This window comes from Gorilla gorilla, chromosome 23 (assembly GCF_029281585.2).
Source record: "Gorilla gorilla gorilla isolate KB3781 chromosome 23, NHGRI_mGorGor1-v2.1_pri, whole genome shotgun sequence".
NCBI classification, from domain to species: Eukaryota; Metazoa; Chordata; class Mammalia; order Primates; family Hominidae; genus Gorilla; species Gorilla gorilla.
Genome location: NC_086018.1, coordinates 33,743,970 through 33,763,170, shown reverse-complemented (window position 1 = coordinate 33,763,170; position 19,201 = coordinate 33,743,970). Strand labels below are relative to the sequence as shown.

General features: G+C 42.0%; 1 protein-coding gene across 32 annotated transcripts in view; it reads left to right on the top strand.

The window, feature by feature from the left end:
* The window catches only part of RBFOX2 (RNA binding fox-1 homolog 2), a 291,710-nt gene extending 276,664 nt beyond the window's left edge, over window positions 1-15,046 (top strand). For 19 of the 32 annotated variants that reach the window (XM_055374530.2, XM_055374533.2, XM_055374528.2 and 16 more), the window contains 3 exons: window positions 7,253-7,341; window positions 7,818-7,890; window positions 9,536-15,046. In XM_055374530.2, coding sequence (XP_055230505.1) covers window positions 7,253-7,341; window positions 7,818-7,890; window positions 9,536-9,580 — 207 coding nt within the window. In that variant the 3' untranslated portion in view covers window positions 9,581-15,046. Of the gene's footprint in view, window positions 1-1,143; window positions 1,187-3,341; window positions 3,374-3,538; window positions 3,616-7,252; window positions 7,342-7,817; window positions 7,891-9,535 lie in introns of those variants that run through there. The other 13 variants (XM_055374527.2, XM_019018530.4, XM_019018531.4 and 10 more) reach the window with 4 other exon arrangements.
* The last annotated feature ends 4,155 nt before the right edge of the window (window positions 15,047-19,201 follow it).

Sequence of the window (19,201 nt, the reverse complement as noted above, 5' to 3'; positions counted from 1 at the left end):
GTCTCAAAAAAAAAAAAAAAAAAAAAAAAGACTTGTCTACTTCAAACTTGTTAAGTCAACCAACCCAATTTTTTAATAGTTATCTTACTTCCTTACTTTACAATGTAAGATTTTATTGAGACAGATGATTTTTCTGTTCCTGTTAATAAAATACTCTTGATTTTTTTTTTTAATCTACTAACTGGATTACCTTGCTGAGCTAAACACAAGTAATTCAGTGATCTTGCTGAAATAATTTTTTTTGACCAGTGGCCCCTTGTTAATGAAAGTAATTAATAGTAATGTTATTATTTCTTAGTTCTTATCTTAAAGCAGAGTTACTTAGAGAAAAAAAGGTTGGTCACTAGTGCTGAAATAATATCCATGCCCCTACATGAAAAGCAAGAATACTTTATGAGGTAACTACTGAGTTAGGCCTAATACAACTGTTGCTTTTAAAACTGTGTGTTCTGTATTCCACATGTGAGGGAGGAAAGGATACTTCTTCAAAAACACACAGACAACAAAAAACTATCATTTTGCCTTGAGTTTGTTCTGCTCCTCTCCATACATTTCCCATCTGTGGAAATCTGTCAGCATACATTTAGTTCTTATTTCCTCCGAAAGGCATATTAGAAATAGAAGGAATAGAGAGTTTAGTATAAAAAGTACACCGAATCGGAGCTTGAAGAGAAGACACAAGGGAAAAGATTTTAAATTGCTGGTTATGCTTAAGTTAAATGAATTTAGGCTATTAATTGTGCAAGGTTTTTGTAATCCCTTTCACAGTCCCATTCTTAGACAGTGATTCCTGCTAGCCATTTACTTTCTGTTTCTTTTATGGCACATTCCTCTCTGGAGAACTGATCTAGCAATTCTGTTCCTAGTTTGTAAAGAGACCTACCGTGATAGGATTTGGGAGTGTGGCAGCTAGATTATGTATCTAGCCCTCCCTCTTCTTTTTTGGCCAGTAGAAAAGGCATAGTTTGCCCTAATTCACTTTTTAAATGGGATAACAAACTGCTCCTAAATCACCTCCTGTGAAAAGCATGCTTGCATCCAAAGGAAAGAAAAGGCTGGTGGGCCCCTTAGTGGGCTTTTTGTATGATTGTTTTCCTTCCACAGCTGTGTTTTTTGAACTGCTCTTCCTGTGTTCTGTTATAGAATAGTCTTACAGGAACCAATCATTAGCGCTAAAATACCTCAGGTAGGAGTGCCAGTGTGACCTGCCAATCAATCAGATTGTGGATTGCAGTGAAAAAATTGAATTATACTAACCATTCCAGCTCCACGTTAGAGATGGGAACAGAGGCTTTTTTGGACAATCAAGACTTGTGAGCGTGTGATCTAAGCCCTGCTACCTCAGCAGTGCCCACAGTCACATTCCGTACATAATGGCACTTCCTCTAAAATTAAGTGCTCCTGTCCTCTTGACACATATCCCAGCCAGGTGTGTAATATGCACTGTCCCATCACTGCCACCTCTTTTAATCTGTCAGTCACATGTACCTGTGGTATTTAAACTGTTTTTTTATATTTAGATCTTAGCAGTTGGGGACATTTTCTTCCTGCTATAAATTTAGAGAAAAAAGAGGAAGTAGAACTGTACAAATAGGATTCCTGAATCCCACATTGGGCCCTGTAGTGAAATACCAGTCGTAATTGGACTGCGCTGCTACATAAGTTTGAAGTTGCCTTAAAAATCTAGACATATGGGACTCAAACATTGAGACATGCATTTCCCTTGGCCTCTTCTCCTTTCACCTAAGAAGATCAGTGAGTTCATTTGGATAATAGCATACTTGTTAGAAGGATTGCTGATAGCTGGATGCTAGGAGAAAGAAAATAGTCGATGGCTTTTCACAATCCAGTTTATTTATGTGGCTACCCAGCAAGATTTTGGAAATGAACTAATTTGGGGAGGTGTGGAATAATAATGTTTGAAAGGTTTGATTATTGAAAATCGTCTCTCATCTACCATAGAAATAATAGGTGGAAGACATTAGGTTGATCATAGCAATTTTTTCCCTTAACCCCAATTTTAAACAATAATAAGATAAAATTTAAATACTTTAAAATTTTTTTCATAAGTACTTTTCAAAGGAGACAGACCTCAATCAAAAGCAGTGACAGTATCACCATTATTGTAAGTTTGTGTGTTACTCAAATTTAATCAGTGATGCCATTTTGCCACAAAAGAACTCAATCTATAATATCTCCTAGAACCATGGTTCTTAGCAGGGGTGGGGAGGTGGTGAGGAAAAAGAGGGAGTTAGATTCATCTAAGGATAAATAAAGTGATTCCTGGAGGCCCAGCATTAAACCCACGCTAGTTGGAATAGATCTCTGCTCTGCTGTAGTGATTTTAAGCATCACACCTGCCATTCCTTACCCACCCCCTGCCGCCATCCCCCAACCCTCCTGCTCTATTGATCTATACACTACATGTAGGTAACAAGCTTTCATTTTGTCTGCTGGTCTTGAAATACACACTCTCCTCCTCAGTGTCACATAATGTCATTGTCTTCCGGGTAGAAAGAAGGTGTCTTGACATCACATGCTCACCAAAGTCCTGTTTTAATGTAAACCTAAAACAAAAATATAATAAAATTAAAAGCTAGGTTAAAATCAAGACAAGGCAAAAGTCTGCCAGTGTGAGATTAAACTAATAAATATGCAGATAAAGGTCAGATATAGGAGGGATTATATTCTATTGTATTTTGCTCTAGTTTAAAACCCAGCTACAGAACTGTGCCAAAAGATCATGTGGTCAACGTGGCAACATCATAAAGTTAATTCGATGATAAAATTGGTTCAGAGCAGAGTAGAAAAGCCCTACGAGATGACATTGAGCCATGAAAAACTGAGACTTTAACAACTGCAGAAAACACTGGAAAGGATCTTAAAGCCAACTTTTCAAAGGCATTTTCCTTTGAAGAAGCTGGAACTTGAAGTCAGAGATATCTTACAGATATGTGAAAAAGTAAAATTCCTAAACACAGGAAATATTTTAGCAGAATGCTGTGCATTAGAATATACGGTTGTTGACAGAGGGCGAGCATACATGTGAGTGCTGTGGGTCAGGACTGAATTATATTGCCAGTGTCAGGCAGGTTGAATAGGGGAGCGATGAAGCATTGGGCAGCCCCACTGGGGACACCAGGTATCATTCAGAATGAATTGCAAAGGAATAAGAATAATTCTTTTTAAAGGGGCATGTGTGTATCTGAATCAAGCTTAGCCAAGCCAAATTTATCCAGCTATCAGAGTTCCAAAAAGCCGTCCGTGTGTGCCCTCCTACATTAGGGTGTGCTGTGGCCATGCTAATCCCCATTTTTTGTTTTATTTCAAATCACACACAGATAGAATCTGCAAACTGCTTCAGATCAAACAGGTCTGATTGTGTGTAAATACATATGTCCTTTTTAATTTTTATTATTAATGGTTGCTTCAGTTTTGCATCAGTGCATGGTTAAAAGCAATACACATCAGCTATTTCATGACTTCATATCTCCAAATGAATTATTTCTCCTCTTTTTTTGTTTGTTTGTTTGTGCAGTCAGCTGAAGAAATGTTAACATCTCACTCTAAATCTCTCAGTGGAGTCTCTGTTCCCTTCTCTGATATAACAGATGGGTTACTGCTTGTTATAATTATTAACATTGTGGTGTGGGCCAGGGCTAGGGTGGGCAAGATTGACTATTTCTTTGGGCTGGGGAGGGGCCAGTCGTTAGGGTATGGAATGTTAACTCAAGTGGTGACTGACTGTTTCCGTAATACCAGGTCGTTGTGGCTGCACGCTCTAGTAATTGAGGCTGTGTACTTCACCGAGCTTGTGGTAGAGCCTAGGGCAAACCGCTGTCCCAAGAGAATGCTGGGATAGATAGAGTTAGCCAATACGAGTCTGAACGTGGTGATTTTGCTGGTTGTTTAGCTCCAGATGTTGGCATGCTTAGTTTTTAATGTGATTAATAAATGTGGCGCCATATCCCTCCCCACGCCTGAACCCTGTCTCTTCTACCTCCTTCCCACCCTTGTTCTTTTTGAAAAACTTAAGAAACAGTAATGAAAACCTTGGTGTTTCAAACTGCACTTTGTTCTCATGTTTTATAAAAGCCTTTAGATTTGCTAGTAAGAGTGAAAGCTGAAAAAACGGTTTCTCAGCCTGAAATTTCTATGCACTTTGAAATCTGGAATAGAAATAAATACATCTGAATTTTCTTTTTCTCACATTTTGTGATATGTTTTGTTGAATAAAGCAGCAAAAATACTTTCGAGTAAGTGTATGTGTGTGTGTGCGTGTGTGTGTGTGTAAGAGAGAGAGAGAGGAATACATCCATGATACACAGTTAATTTTTCTACTTTTGGAGTAGTCATTAGTGAATTACCAAGTTAGTTTAGTAGGATATTGCCTATCTATCCTAAAATAGTTCATCTTTTAAAGGTTTCTCTGTAATGCCATTATTATAAAGTAATCAGGAGAATAATCATGTTAAAGTCATCTGCTTTAAAAAAAACTCTTCATGTGTTTTTTCTTAATGCTGATATTCTTCTTGAGCCTTTTGTTTTCAGTAAAGTATTTGCAACCCTGTTCTGTTTTCTTCCACTTGAAAAGCAGAGAACTTCATCATGTTTAAACTTCAAAGTCAGAGTTGACTTATCAAAGAAGGAAACCGCTACAGATAGATTCTCTCCATCTCCTTCTGGATTGGAAGGAAGATTCTTTTCCGTAGTCTGATCCATTTGAATTGTTTTGATTAGCAGTAACATTACTCCTAAATCACCAAGGTTCCTATGGCTTCCTGTAGGCCTAGGAAAATGAGGGGAAATTGGTTCTGTCAGCAACCTCACTTAGAACCTGTTTTTTCCAGAATGAGTAGAATACAGCTTAAAGCCATGATTTGATAGACTACTCAGAGATCGTACCTCCAGTACCTCACTCAGTCTTCCTGAGAGTCAGGTGTGAAACCTACCCTTGGATGAGTACTTTTGAACCTCAGTATCCCTTTGCAAGAATTTATACCTCTGCCGTATGGCATAAGACTTCAGTTTTTAATTTTTTTACCTAGGTAAACATGAATTGGGCTTTAACTGCTTTTGTTGCCTTAACTTTAAAATTTTTTTAGTGTTACTTTGATGGTTGGAGTAATACTAAAGAGTAAAATGCTGAATTACCCTTGTTTGCAAAGAAGTTTTACTAAATAGCCCTGCTGTAACTTTACACTAGCAAACAAATTCTAAACTAATGGAACCATCTCTAGTTATAATGAAAAATTACTAGGGTTCATTTTAGTGTTAAAATTCCAACTGTAATTAACGTTTGCTTTGTTTAAAAATGCTTAAAAAAAAAAAAAGGTAAAGAAATACTTTAGTTAGTTAAATTATGTTGTGGCCAGGATGTACAGCTTTGCCCAGATCCTGGCTAGAATTCCAAGGAACCATGTTGATCAGAAACGGCCCCCAAGGGTGCTTCCTGCCATGTTCCCATTCATTACCATTTCATTGTCAGTGTTTGGTAATATTAATTAGAGTCTTCATATATCTCTGGAAGAATTCGTAATTAAGAAGGAAATGTTTACTTTCTAAGTCACTCATTTGAAAAACAAAGGAGGAATAATGTATAACCACTGAAAGCCAGTCAGGGATTTTTTTAAGTACATTTGAAACTATCCTGACTTCAAGCAGCATAAACTTGAAGAGCAGGAATAAATTTCCCTCACAATGCAGTTTCTTCATTTAGAGAAAGCATAAATTATATAAGAAAGAAGCAAAAGGCTTTAGAAGCTCATAAGAAATTATAGGTATTTCTAAAATAAGGGGTAACAAATAAAAGAAGCGAGCTAGGACCTGCCATGCAAGATGGTTAAGAAGAACAGGGGTCCCCTTAGAAAATAGTTGTTCTCAATCCCAAGAAATGATACAAAAGTAAATTTGAAATTTCTTTTGTAGATTTAGAAAAATCGAACATTTGAAAAAATAGGAAGTAGAAAGCACTGGGCAGAAACCTTCAGATATCCATGAGAAATGAGCACATTTTATCCACAGAAATAAAATGTTCATGCTATTGTTCACTACTGAAATGATGTTCACTTGGGCCAGTTGAACATAGTTGTTTTTGATAGTGAAAGGCCAATAATAAAAATTTGCATCTGAATTACGTTTAGGTAAAATAGATGAATTCTATTTCATAAATAATAAAAAGTAGAGTTTGCCACTTTTAAAAATATCCTGTCTCATGTGGCAAGCATTTGTTGTTGTGATTGTCTCTTGAAATGCTTTCTGAAAGAGTGCATGATTCACCCTGATAGTGAAAACCTTTTGTATATTTGGGTTATCTAAACTGAGGTGAAATAGAAGGATGTGATGGTTTGAAATTCTTTAGGACTGAGAGGATATTTGGACCATTGGAAGAAAAGCTCAGAGTCTACTGTAAGATTAATATGTAAGAATCTCAAAACCTTTTAGGGAAGGAAAATGCAGTTAAGTGCTAGAAGCAGGGTTCTTGATCTATTTGAATCCAGCCAAAGAATCCTCAGAAATTTGTAATTGATTTGCTCAAGTATGAAATGTAGATCTGAGTTGGCAAACTTTCCGTAAAGGGCCAAGTGGTTAAATATTTTTGGCTTTGTAGGACATTGGTCTCTGTCACAAGTACTTTCAAAAACAGGTGGCAAGCTGCATTGGCTCACAGGCCAAAGTTTGCTGACCCCTGATCTACATTGTTTTTCCTTCTAAATATTACCTGATTATCTTAGCTTCTTGGCAAACATGCTAGGCCGGATGGAGCAGAGGTTTCTGTTACATGCTGTAGTCTCTTATTAATGAATCAATCCAAGAACACGTTAGAGAATCTGAAGTCAACACATACAGATTTCATATGTTTTAACTTTATAATTTATATTTCTTGTCAGAATGCTCCCAACTTGCTGTAAATATTTTCGCTTTTGAAAGTTCCAACAAAGACTGTGAAGTAAGACAGATTCAAAATCATATCTTCATTTATTGTATTTAACAGGTACTACCAAACTTTACTTTTAATACTATCACAAATTGGAAAGCAAATCCTTGCATATCGTAGGGCTTAATTTTTTATTGGAGGAATAATAACATGCAGACTGATGCAGTTTGAAACATTTTCTTCCCATGTGTGTGTCTATGTTTGTGTCAGTCCCTGTGTCTACATGTGTGTACGTCTGTGTGTGGGCGGGTGTGTGTTTTTCTGTACACCTGGGGGGAGAGGTATCTGTAAAGTCAGTTCTCTTCTCTCCTGTAGGGTGGATATGCAGCCTACAGATATGCACAGCCTGCTACTGCAACCGCAGCCACCGCTGCTGCAGCCGCTGCAGCCGCTTACAGCGACGGGTATGTACAGAGACAGTGGTGAGCTTTGGGATGCATGAGAGCTGTTCCATCCCAAAATGTCACCCATTTTCCTCCCTTCACCGTTTCCACAGCAGCTCTTAGCACATCGGGCATCTTGCCAGCCTGGGCTTTCTGCAGACCTCTTGATGGCCTCTGTCATGCCTAAAGCACAAGGCACCGACTCTGTCCTCCACTCCCTCTTTCTTGTTCTCATCTCTTCTTTGACTTTGACTCCAGTCCCTCTCTTCCTCATCTCCAACTCCTTTCTTTTCCATTTTATGGAAGTACTTCAGATTTTTTCAGTTATTGCATTTGGGAGTAGAAATAGAAAGGTTTTTTCCTATTCCTTGTAATTCCAGTTTCCTTATGATAATCCAAGACCAAGTGACTCACAAGTCTTAAAGCACAGTAATCCCTTTAATTTTTTTAGATCATACACTTTTCTTTATCTGTCTGATTGTGTTTCTTCTTTCCAGTTATGGCAGGGTGTACACAGCCGACCCCTACCACGCCCTTGCCCCTGCCGCTAGCTATGGAGTTGGCGCTGTGGTAAGTATATAATATACCGTTGCTTTATAAAACCATTTCATTCCTTCTTTTACCCATAGACTACAGAAGATCTAGGGAGGTAGTAAATTCAGCCTTTCATCCACCATCAAGGTATTAAAGCCACACAGATCTACCTGGAAGTTTCATGTCACCCTCTTTATTTGTGTGTTATTATAATGTGAGCCACATGGCCTAGTTAAGGGCAGCAGAAAGGAATGATCATTGATAATGTGCCCCGAGTAGTGGCATGATTTGCGAGAGAAATAGGGGAACTGGTGAATGTTTTCTGTTGGTTCAAATGTTGAGTGCATACCTGTGGCATAGTTTCATTGATAGGTGTTGGCAAAGGCTGTAGTATTCACAGTAAGCTTTTCAAAAACTTAAGTTTCAAATGCAAATCTAAAGGATGTCTCTGCTCTTCCTAAGCCTTCTGGTAGATAGTACTAGAAATTCCTAAGTGAATGCTTTATAGGATATTTTATTATTGATTATTGATAACAATTGTGGCAAAATATGGTGTTGTTGATAGAAGTATCGAAGAAGTCCATAGAACTAGCATAATTTCTTCTGACCAACCACCTCACTGCAGTATTATTGTGTTGGCTTGGATGCCTCCAGTTTCAGTGATTAGGACTCAGGCTGCAACAAAGACAGGCCATTCCACAGTGACACCTCTGCCAGGGCTTTCTCTCTAATCCAAAGTGCAACTGGGCAACTACCTCTGGGCAGAGTTGTTTGAAAAGGAGACAGAATGAAGTGTAAAATGTAAGACCTAAAGGAATATGAGAAAGCTACTTCTCACACCAAATTTCTACTGATGAAGATTTGTGGAAGGAAGTAATAGGGGGCCCTGAGGGAATATATGTTTATAAATGAAGTAGAGCATTACAATATAACGGCAGTGGTAGAAGTGCCTGAGGTTGTATTTCGTCCTAAAATGATGTAAGTCCTATGCTAAAAGAATGACCTGAGAAAGATGCATTCCTGGGAAACTTCTAATTGAAAGAGATAAGCCATTAGATAAAGTCATTTGATAAAGATAAAGGAATAAAGCCTAGTTAAAACCCCAGCTAGATATGTAAATGTGAATATGTCAAGAAACAGCCTAGTTGGTGTGCTTCGTAGATGATAGAGGAAACAGACTTTATTAAAGACTGGCTCAGGTTTAGATGTGGCACCATCTCAAACATGGGCTGTGACCACACATGGCAGGGATCGTGTCAGAAGTAACGTGCACTGCCGATGGGTCATATGTGAGAAGGGGAAACTGGTGATCTGTTTTCCACCAGGATTATAAGGCTGTATCAAGGTAAACAAAAACCTGTGCTTTTAAAAATCAGACTCTTTGCAGAACTTGTTTTCAACTGTGTGTTTCCCTTCTGTGCTAATTCATGTAAATAATGAAATAAAATGCCATACTCTCCTTGAGAATATCAGGTCAGCAGTAAATGTGTTGGGCTCTGGTCTGAGCACCTTAGAAGCAGAAGTTGGTTTCCTGACTTCACTGCACAAGGCAATGCTTGATCAGTTGCTTTGAGGCTTCGAAGCAGGCTGTGTTTCTAGATCCCTCTCTGGACATTTTTCTTCACTGTTAATGCTTCTCTCATCAACCTTTTAATTATTTTTATCTCTTTAATTACTGCAGGCGAGTTTATACCGAGGTGGCTACAGCCGATTTGCCCCCTACTGAAGTGACGTGAGACCCCTGCAAATGGGACAGCCCCCCAGTTCATGAGGCCTGGCTATTGCAATATTTACTAGTAGAGGAACTCTATAGCAAGATGAAGAGGAAAAACAAACAAACAAAAAAAAAACACAAAAAAAGAAAGAATACTTTTTTATACCTCACTATGTTCTTTGAATATGTATTTTTCCTTTAAATTTCTGCCTTTAATTCTTTTGTTCCAAAGATTGTGCATTTTTTTCTTTTTTTTTTTAAACTGTGGTAAAAAAAAAAAAAAAATAATGCATTTCCATGTCTGTATGTCCGTGCTTAGCTTATTCTATCAATCACGGAAGAGGCAGTCAAGGAGGAAGGAGAGACATTAGGAGCCGATAAATGCATCTGATCAGAAATCAGCAGACAGAATTACCAAAGTGTATCTGGTGCTGAATGACTGAGGGACAAGCAGAAGTGGAAGAGATCTTTCTACAACAGGATATTCTTCTAGTCTTCTGAGTTTCTGGTCTTTGACAGGCAATTCTGGTTGGCTGTGGCTGGAATCCACATGCTGATAGATAGGAATTTGTGCTTACAAAGCAGGAGAATTAAAAAGACGCTTTCCTCTCCTCTTCCCTCCTGTCTTCTCCATTCTTTTTACAATCATCTTACACGCACAGCCTGAGACAGTTGGCATAGTTTTTGGAATTATAGTATTGATATTTCCAAACGTGCTCTCAGACGGTGGATAATAAACACCTCATTAGGAAACCGATCTCAGAATGAACTCTGGAGTATGAAAAAGATCATTTCTTTTTGTTCCTGTAACCTAGCATTCCTTCTAGGCTTCTTCTCCTTTAATTGAACCACAGCTTAGCTCATGTATTCTTTTATTAACACCCTGCTCTCATGTCCATAAGATTCAGGAGTTTGGGACCCAGGGACAGAAAAATGAATGAGCCAGTGACCAGATTTCCCCCAGCTGTCTTGAGGATTAGAAGTACAAATTGTTCACAGCCATTCAAGAGGGTGAGGAAGGGAAAAGGAATATTAGAAGATCTGGTATTTCTTACTTTTTTCTTGCCTCAGAAAGTACAAAGTTTAAAAGATAGAGTAAAGAATCTGCTGGGGAAAGATAGAGTACCAGGTCCTAGGTCAGTAGTCCCTGGAAGTTTTGGTGATGAGGACATGGAAGGGCAGGCAGAGGCACTTTGTACTTGCTCCAAAGCCATAGGAATTTTCATCTTCCAGAGCCTTTATGAGTCACTTCTCTATCCACAGTCTTGAGCCTGTGGCTATCCCGCTGAGCTTCTCACTGTCCTCCAAAAACACCCAGCTGAGCACCCGGACCACTTTGTATACATTAACACTACAGGACATAAAATGCAGAGGCCCTGAGATTGCTGCCCTCCCATATTGGAAGGAGGGTCTGAAATGGCAAGGGTCTTCTATATCACCAGAAAGAGTCACGCAGTGAGTCACTGCCATTGCCATCTGGCTGTAATTTTCTATGTTATCAAGGTAGGAGAGAGTGTTTCTCTTCTAGCTGTTAGATAGAACTGATAAAAGCAAGTGTCCTACAGCATTTCCCAAATGAAGGCATTAGGAAATAGAAAAGCACGGTCTTTTTGGCTCCCTGGTCTATTCACATTGGTACTAGGGTGACCTTTCACCCAAGGGACAGCTGCTAAAGGGAGTAATTCAGAGACATGGAGCTTCTGGTTATGGGTTTGTTTTGGGTTTGTTTTTAACTCCTGCCTCCACACATGTTCTTGACTGATAACTGACTCATGTCCCTGAATTAAAATGACTGACCTATGACAGCATCAAGCATTCTTTGTAAGCAGAATGATATATCTGAGAGGGCGTTGACCTGTTGTGTAGAATACATATCCTTTCCCCCTTCAGAATCCTGTCTCGCCTCATAACTGGGAGAGAGGCTGTGCCTGAAACTAGGGCGATGTCAAGGAAGCTAGAGGCCTCGATGCAATTATTACTGATTCTGCGGAGGAAGACAGAGAATAAGGGGACACCAACTGCCCAGTCCACTGGCCATTTTTAAGGGTCCCCCCACCCCAAGCCAAAGTTTGGTTTGTTGCTGTTAAGACAATTTTTGTTGTATGTATATAAATATTTTAGTTAGAGGAGCGGGGAATGGGATGCGGGCTTTCACAGTTCTAGGGAATGGGGGCAGGGAGGATTTTGCTTTTGCTTTTGCTTTGAGGGAGAACTTTAGCTGACTAAAAAGACAGAAGTTTGGGGTCATGATCACAAAGGGGCCATTCCCAAAAGATGGCAAGCCACGTATTCAGTGGAGACTAGGCCAAATTCTAAATGGTTTTATCCATAGCAGGGGAGAATAGGAGAATGAGTTTAAGAGTTTTTCTCTTCTTTTTTCCTAGAAAGAGGTAAGGATAATGGGAAAGGTAGAGAAGGCAGCTCCCACAGACCTTTTAAGAGAGGCAGAATCTTGAGCTTGAGGCACCTTGAGTGCATCTCAGTTCAGCTGGTTCTGGCTGAGGCCTCCAAAGGCAAGCTCTGTGCTTTCCAGTGGTTTCTGCTGCATTTCCAGGGATGGTGTTTAACACCGCTTCCTCCAGCTCCCTTTTCTAAGAAAGAATAAATGGAGTTCTGCTTTTTATGAAAGGGTCTTTGGTTTTCAGTGTCAACACTGAGAATTGGGGCTCTTACAAGCATCTGGATTTCACAGTATCAACCTCCCCGTCACCTTTTGAACTTTGAGACTCCATACAGTCAACTTCACCAGAGGCAGGTTGCTCGAAGCAGCACTGCTTGTCTCTTCCTGACTCTGGTTCTCACTGTATTAAGAAAGAGAGTCAGAGGAGTCTGGCATTTCGTGAGTTTGTTAGAGGATGCTGGCTGATAATTCCAGAAAACTTACTGATGCTAAATCACAGTACATGCATGATTCTTTTTCAGCTTTACTATAGTTCATGACCTGGACTTTCTGTACTCTTGGAAGCTGGGCTCCTTAAAGGAGGCCTCTAGTGAACACCTTTATCTCCATGTCCCTCTTAGAGCCCAGAGAGCTGCCCATAGGCATTTTCCAGAATTCCTCATGTCACTTAGTTCAGTTTCCATTAACTCAGATCAGCCATTGTGATTCACCATTTGTCAGGCTCTCAGGTTTAACAAAACCTACTATCACCATCATCCTTCAACAGCCACAGTCTGAATTGAGCCAACATTTTTTTTTTCTTTGAAAAAGAAGTGGACTGGGGCACAACTTTTAGTCTGAGGGGAGCTAGTGGAAATCTAGACAATAGAAGTCATCGATAGCAGCTTTTCCTCAAACGTGTGACTCCTCAGGGGCTGAACTGCTCTTAGCTTAGAATTATGCTTTACTAGAGATCTAGCAGATAAGTGGGTTAATCACTACCATCCTGTAACTAGTTATATAGCTTCCAGACATGAGGGAGACATCAAACAGGGATGGAAGCAACCCCAAGGATATGCAAGAAGGGCATGATGAACCCCCTTCCCTCTGGCGGGAGAACAAGGCCAACCAAGGGACAGACTGGAAAGCACTTAGATGTTTAAGGAGGGGAAAGGGGAAGCTTTGAGAGTCCTCGCCTTTTGCCAAGTTCAGCCAGTTCTCTGCTGCTTGCAGCCCTCTAGCGCAGTAACATTTGCAGAATTGCAGATTTTCCCCCAGATACTAGGAGGAAAGGGACTTTGGGGGGTGGGGAAGGGGTCGTGGTGTTTTAAAAGCATAAGTTACCTGTTTGCACTGTTTTAAGATAGGAAAAAAATAGTGGGCAAGGTGAACATCAGACGTAAATTTGTGTGTTTTTATTTTGTCATGCTCTTGAAAATGTTTGACCATTTGTAGTATACACAGTGAAACTTGATTCTCTGTTGCATAAAACACTATATTTTTTTGGAAATGTTACTGTCCAAAAGCCTCTTCCCTCCCTTTCCTTTTCCTATGTACTTTCTTCATACTTGCTTTACTGATCAGCCAGGCAATAGCCATCCAAGAGCTAGAGCATGAAACAGGGCCCTTTCCAAGTAGGCTCTAGGTGTCCTAAGCCAGCGTGTGCCCTCTGGTTTAGTGAGTGTAATAGAGTCCCTGGCACCTTTCTTTGCAAATGAGGCTTACAGACCAGACTGCAGCAAGTTATCAGATTCCTCCATCAGATGCACTAGGAGTGAGGAGCCCAGGGATGGAGGGGGTTCCTGAAGTATTGCAGTTGGCTGTAGTAGCTGAGTTCTTTTCCATGTTACCGAAACTGTAGCCAGTTACAGTTTACTCAGGAAAACGGTAGATCAATTCAGCCATGGTAGTGCTGGTTGGCAGGGATTGGTAACGGAGAGAACTGCTCATCAGCCAAAACTCAAGCCTTGCCTTTTAGGAGGCCACCAGCAGAGGGACTTGGTCCTCCTTGTCTGGTACTTGTGTACCTGCCGGTGACCTGAGGACTCCACTCACACTGGCGAGCAAAAAGGGAACAGTGATTCTCTTTTCTCTCCCCACCCCCTGCCCTTTGTTACCAACACCAGTTTCCCAGGGGGTACATGAGTTTCTGAATTTTTAAAAAATGTTTTTTGGTTTGGTTTTTCCGGGGACTGATAAGTGCTTTAAGCAATGTCCATACCCCGTCAAGACTCCCAGCTTAGTCATTTTCTTGTATTTTTCTGTTCACAGTATTTGTGTGTGTGCTTGTTTTGGCAGCTCATTTTGGCTGTATTATATATCGAGTGATGAATTGATCCTCTTTTTTCCCTAAGGGTATGAATTGTTTTTCTTGTGTTATATTCTGCTTGTGAATAGCTGGAGCAAACCTGGGGCTGACACACGTAAGCTAGGGCTGCAAAGCGAGAAGAGAGCCGGTGGAGTGTACTTGTCCCTGACAGGCTGACCTACCTGAGTCTCTGAGCTTTTCAGTCCAAATCTTTGCAAGGCTCAAAATGCCACAGAACCTCTCCTCTTCTCCCCACTCCCCATGGCAGGGAGCGGACCATCCCTACATGCAACATGCTGTTCCTCCAGCCCCTCGCATTGCCATGGCAAAACAGGTACCTTTGGGGCATGGGGGCATTACATGGGATGCTTGTGTAATCGACCACCTAGCCTTCTCTCTCCCCTCCCGTCCTCCCCCAGAATCACTTCCTAGGACACCCGAGCTGCTTGCCCAGGGTCCTGTTTCCCTGCTAACTCCAGAGAAGCATCCCAGGGCTTTGTGACAGTCTCTAATTCCCTTCCCTTCTCGTTAAGAATCATATTGTATAGTAGCTTTCAGACCATACAGTATTCATTGGGTTACTCCTATTATTATCAAGTAGCTGGAATTGTGAAGGTCGGAGTAGTTAGATCTTTAGCTTTTATTCCTTATTTTTTTGTATTACTCTCCATGTGTATAAATTATTGATCATGTTGCTGGCTTTTATAAACTCTAAGCGAAGGAGGAGCACTGCCTCAGCCTTTGCACATGGTAATGAAGCACTGTTTTTAAATAAAAGAGAGAAACACCATTCTTTGGGCTGTGTGTATTAATCCTTGTTCCCTGTTGCCTCTGCCTGAGGCTCCAAAGATACCACTTGGGTTTGACTTTTTAAGCGGGGGGCAGGGGGGGACAAGAAGGAAAAGTGCCAGGCGTTCTAAGGTGAGACATTCTAAATGTGATGATAAGCCGGAAGGTAAGCGCGTGTCAGCTGCTCTCAGCTTCCCCAGCTGCTGAACTCCAGTCTGTCCAAAAGCTGCTTCTGAAATCTTTCAGCTTCACTTCTTCACCGTCCACCCTCCCCTAGATTCAACTGCTGCCTTTACTGTACCACAGACACTGTCCTTGCCAGGGGCTGTGGCCCCACTTGACCTTATCAAAGTGTTATTTCCCTGCTTTGCCTCCTCTGTCCCTGCTGCCCCTGGCTCTCCGGCTGCCACCCAGGCTCCCTCACTTTTTGTTCAGCCATAGAAAATATGTCCTGCCTAGCCCTTTCCTCCCTGTTTCTTTTCTTTTTTTCCCCTTGAGACAGGGTCTCACTGTGTCACCCAGGCTGGAGTGCAGTGGTGTGATCAAGGCTCACTGTAGCCTCAAACTCCTGGGCTCAAGTGATCCTCCCAGCTCAGCCTCCCGAGAAGCTGGAACTACAGGTGCACGCCACCACACCCGGCAACATTTTTTGTAGAGATGGGGCTACACTGTGTTGCCCAGGCTGGTCTCGAACTCCTAGCCTCAAGTGATCCTCCCACCTCAGCCTCCCAAAGTGGTGGCATTACAGGCGTGAGCCACCACACCTGGCCTCTTTTCTTTCTTACCTGTGCTGAAACCCATCCCTTGCTGCGTTTGTTTCGTTTCTCAGCCAATAATTCCCAAATCTCTGAAATTCTCCATAATCCATAAATCTCTAACTCCCTTCACTTCACCATATGAGATCATCATGCTTCCTATTTCACAGAGAATATGGAGGTTGTCAGACATAGTCTCCCTGAATGAAGTTTCCCTACCAGATCTACAAGCCTACTTGAATTCCACACAGGGTTTCTTTCCCCTTCTCTCTCGTTCTATTAGAAGCATTCTTCACATCACCGTGAACCCCACACCTGTGCTCTGCATCCCAGCCTTTCCCACCTGCTCAGTGCTTTGCTTCAGTTTCCTCCCTTGCCTGGTTTGCCTCTTCCTCTCAATAGTCCCTTTGGCACTTAAGTGTGCTTAGATCTTAAGTTAAAAAAAAAAAAATTGGAAAATCTCAAGTTATTCCTTGTACTCTTTTTTTTTTTTTTTTTTTTTTTTTTTGAGACAGGGTCTCACTCTCTCACCTAGGCTGCAGTGCAGTGATGCTATCTCGACTCACTGCAACCTCTGCCTCCCAGGTTGAAGCAATTCTCTTTCGTCAGCCTCATGAGTAGCCGGGATTATAGGCATGCACCACCAAGCCCGGCTAATTTTTGTATTTTTGGTAGAGACGGAGTTTCACCATGTTGGTCAGGCTGGTCTCAAACTCTTGACCTCAAAGTTTCACCCGCCTCGGCCTCCCAAAGTGCTAGAATTATAGGTGTGAGCCACCACACCTGGCCCTAAGTTGTTACTTTCGTGGCAAACTTCTGGAATAAGTTTCTACCGGCTGACTGCAATTACTTGATCTTCACCCTGTGGCTGCCTGCCTTCTACCTCCAGTACCTGGAAGCAGCCCCTGAGGATGACAGTGAACGGATGCTCCTCTGTTCACTTGCTTGACTGCTGAGTGTTCCCAAGGCTGCTTCCCTTGTGTGTTGGACTGTGACAGGCCAAAGTGAGCGAGTACCTCACCACCAACACCCACTCCAAGCTGGCACGTCCTTGCCCGGCCTCATCTTATCTCCTAAACTGTTCTCCTTGCCTCACCTTTTCTCCGACAGCACTCCATCGCCAAAGTTTGTTCTCTCGACAGCCTGTTCAATCGGATTGTGACGTGCTTTTGTGCAAACTTCTTTGGCTTCCCATCCCGTAGCCAGTTCCAAGTCCTTATTTTGGTCTACTAGGCCCTGTACAATGTGCTCCCCTGGTAGTTTATTTGGTGTCTGTCTTTCTGTACTAAAATGCAGGCACCTGGAGGTCAAAGACTTTGTTCTGTTGGCTGCTGTATCTCCATTTGCCTGGTGCATTGTAAGCATTCAGTACCTATTTGTTGAATTACTGCTTTCCATTTTGGATGTAAATGATGCAGTTTTCAGCCCTGCCTTCCTCCACATTGCCACCCCTAGTAACAACAGTGGACATGTGTGCAGAGCGCTGTTGGTGGCATTTGCCCATTTTCACTCCTTTCATCTTCCCAGCAGCTCTGTGAGGCGGGTGCCCCCTGAGGCACTTCTGTCTGCAGCTCCTGCTCCTGCCTTCCTGCTGGCTTTGACAAGCATGCAAAGCCTGGATTGCCCCTTCCCCAGGCCATTTCTGGGGGTTGTGTTTGCAGCAAGAAAACTTGTATCCCCTCAGGACAAAGAGCAAGCTTGCTTACTACCTGTTATAAAAGAGGTGGATCCCCTAAGCTCAGTGCTCCTCAGCTGCAGTGCAAACCTACTACCTGCGCCACATCTATCCAGGCCTGTGGGACTCGGGGGGCTCATGGAACCGTTCCATATGCTGGTGCTCATGCTGCCTGCTGCACTGTGAGTAATAAAGTCCTTTGCCTCTCACCGAGTCGTGTGTCTTCCACCAATATCCATGAAACAATAACAGGCTAATGCATCAGCTTCTAAGGAAGGAGAAATCAAAGCCTATACCTGACAGTATTGTTATTCCTCTGTTAAAAGATGAAGCTGGAAGCATAGAGAGATAAAATAACTTTCCCAAAGTCACACAGGTAGGAAGTTGCAGAACCAGGATCCAAACCCAGGCAGTTGCTCCCAAGTGTATGCCTTTAACCTCTGACTGCTAGTGTTTCTAAGTGCTGCTCTTGTGGAAACCCCACAGAAATAAGAGCCAGCACTGCACTCCTGTCTCTGGCTGCCTCTCTGCCTCTTGTAGGCTCCTCTTCTGCCAGCTTTCTTTTAAATCTTGTTATTCCTCTAGGGCTCAGTTGTAGGCCACTTTCTTCCCATACTCCACTGAAAAGATCACTGTTGAGACCCATTTCTGCCTGTAAGCTAATGACTCTTAAATCCAAACTGGAGTTCATAAAGCTTTCCTAGAGTCTAGACTCAGGTCCAGCTGCAGCCCCACAGGCTTCTAAAATTCAATATGCTTGAAATAAACCCTTTTTCTACTCAAAACCTATGTTCCTGTCTAGTCCCTTTGAGCTGATAACAAAATACCATAAACTGAGTAATTTTTAAATAACAGAAGTTGGCCAGACGCAGTGGCTCACGCCTGTAATCCCAGCACTTTGGGAGGTGAGGGGGGTGGATCTCCTGAGGTCAGGAGTTCAAGACCAGCCTGGCCAACATAGTGAAACCCTGTCTCTACTAAAAATACAAAAATTAGCTGGGCATGGTGGCGGGCGCCTGTAATCCCAGCTACTCGGGAGGCTGAGGCAGAAGAATCGCTTGAACCTGAGAGGCAGAGGTTGCAGTGAGCCGAGATTGGGCCATTGCACTCCAGCCTGGGCAACAAGAGCAAAACTCCATCTCAAAAAAATTTTTAAAATAACATAAGTTTATCTCTCACAGTTCCAGAGGCTGGGAAATCCAAGATCAAGGCTCCAGCAGATTCTATGGCTGGTGTGGGCCCATTTCCTGGTTTAGAGCTCCTTCTCACTATTCATCAAATGGTGGAAGAGGCTAGCTAGCTCTGTGGGACATCTTATAAGGGCACTAATCCCATTCATGAGGGTGCCACCCTGATGATCTAATCACCTCCTGAAAGGCCCCATCTCCTAACACCATCACACTGGGGGTTCCGATATCAACATAGGGATGTGGGGGAGACAGAAAAAAATCACACCAAGCAGTTCCCTAGGTCAATAAGTTGGACAACAATTGGCAATAACCATCTTAAAACCCTAAGGAGGGAAGAGAAAAATGATGTAAAGAAAAATATTTTGCTAAAGGGGGGCGTGTTCCTACTTTCGTCTTGGGTGGCTGCCGGTCCTTAGTGAGGACCTCTCTCCACTTGCAAACAGTCAGCAAGTCGAGCTGATTCCTTGGTCTCCACCCATAGTCCTCAGGTGTAGCGTCTGGCTGGCTGACCTTTTATCAGACAGTGAGAGGTGCTG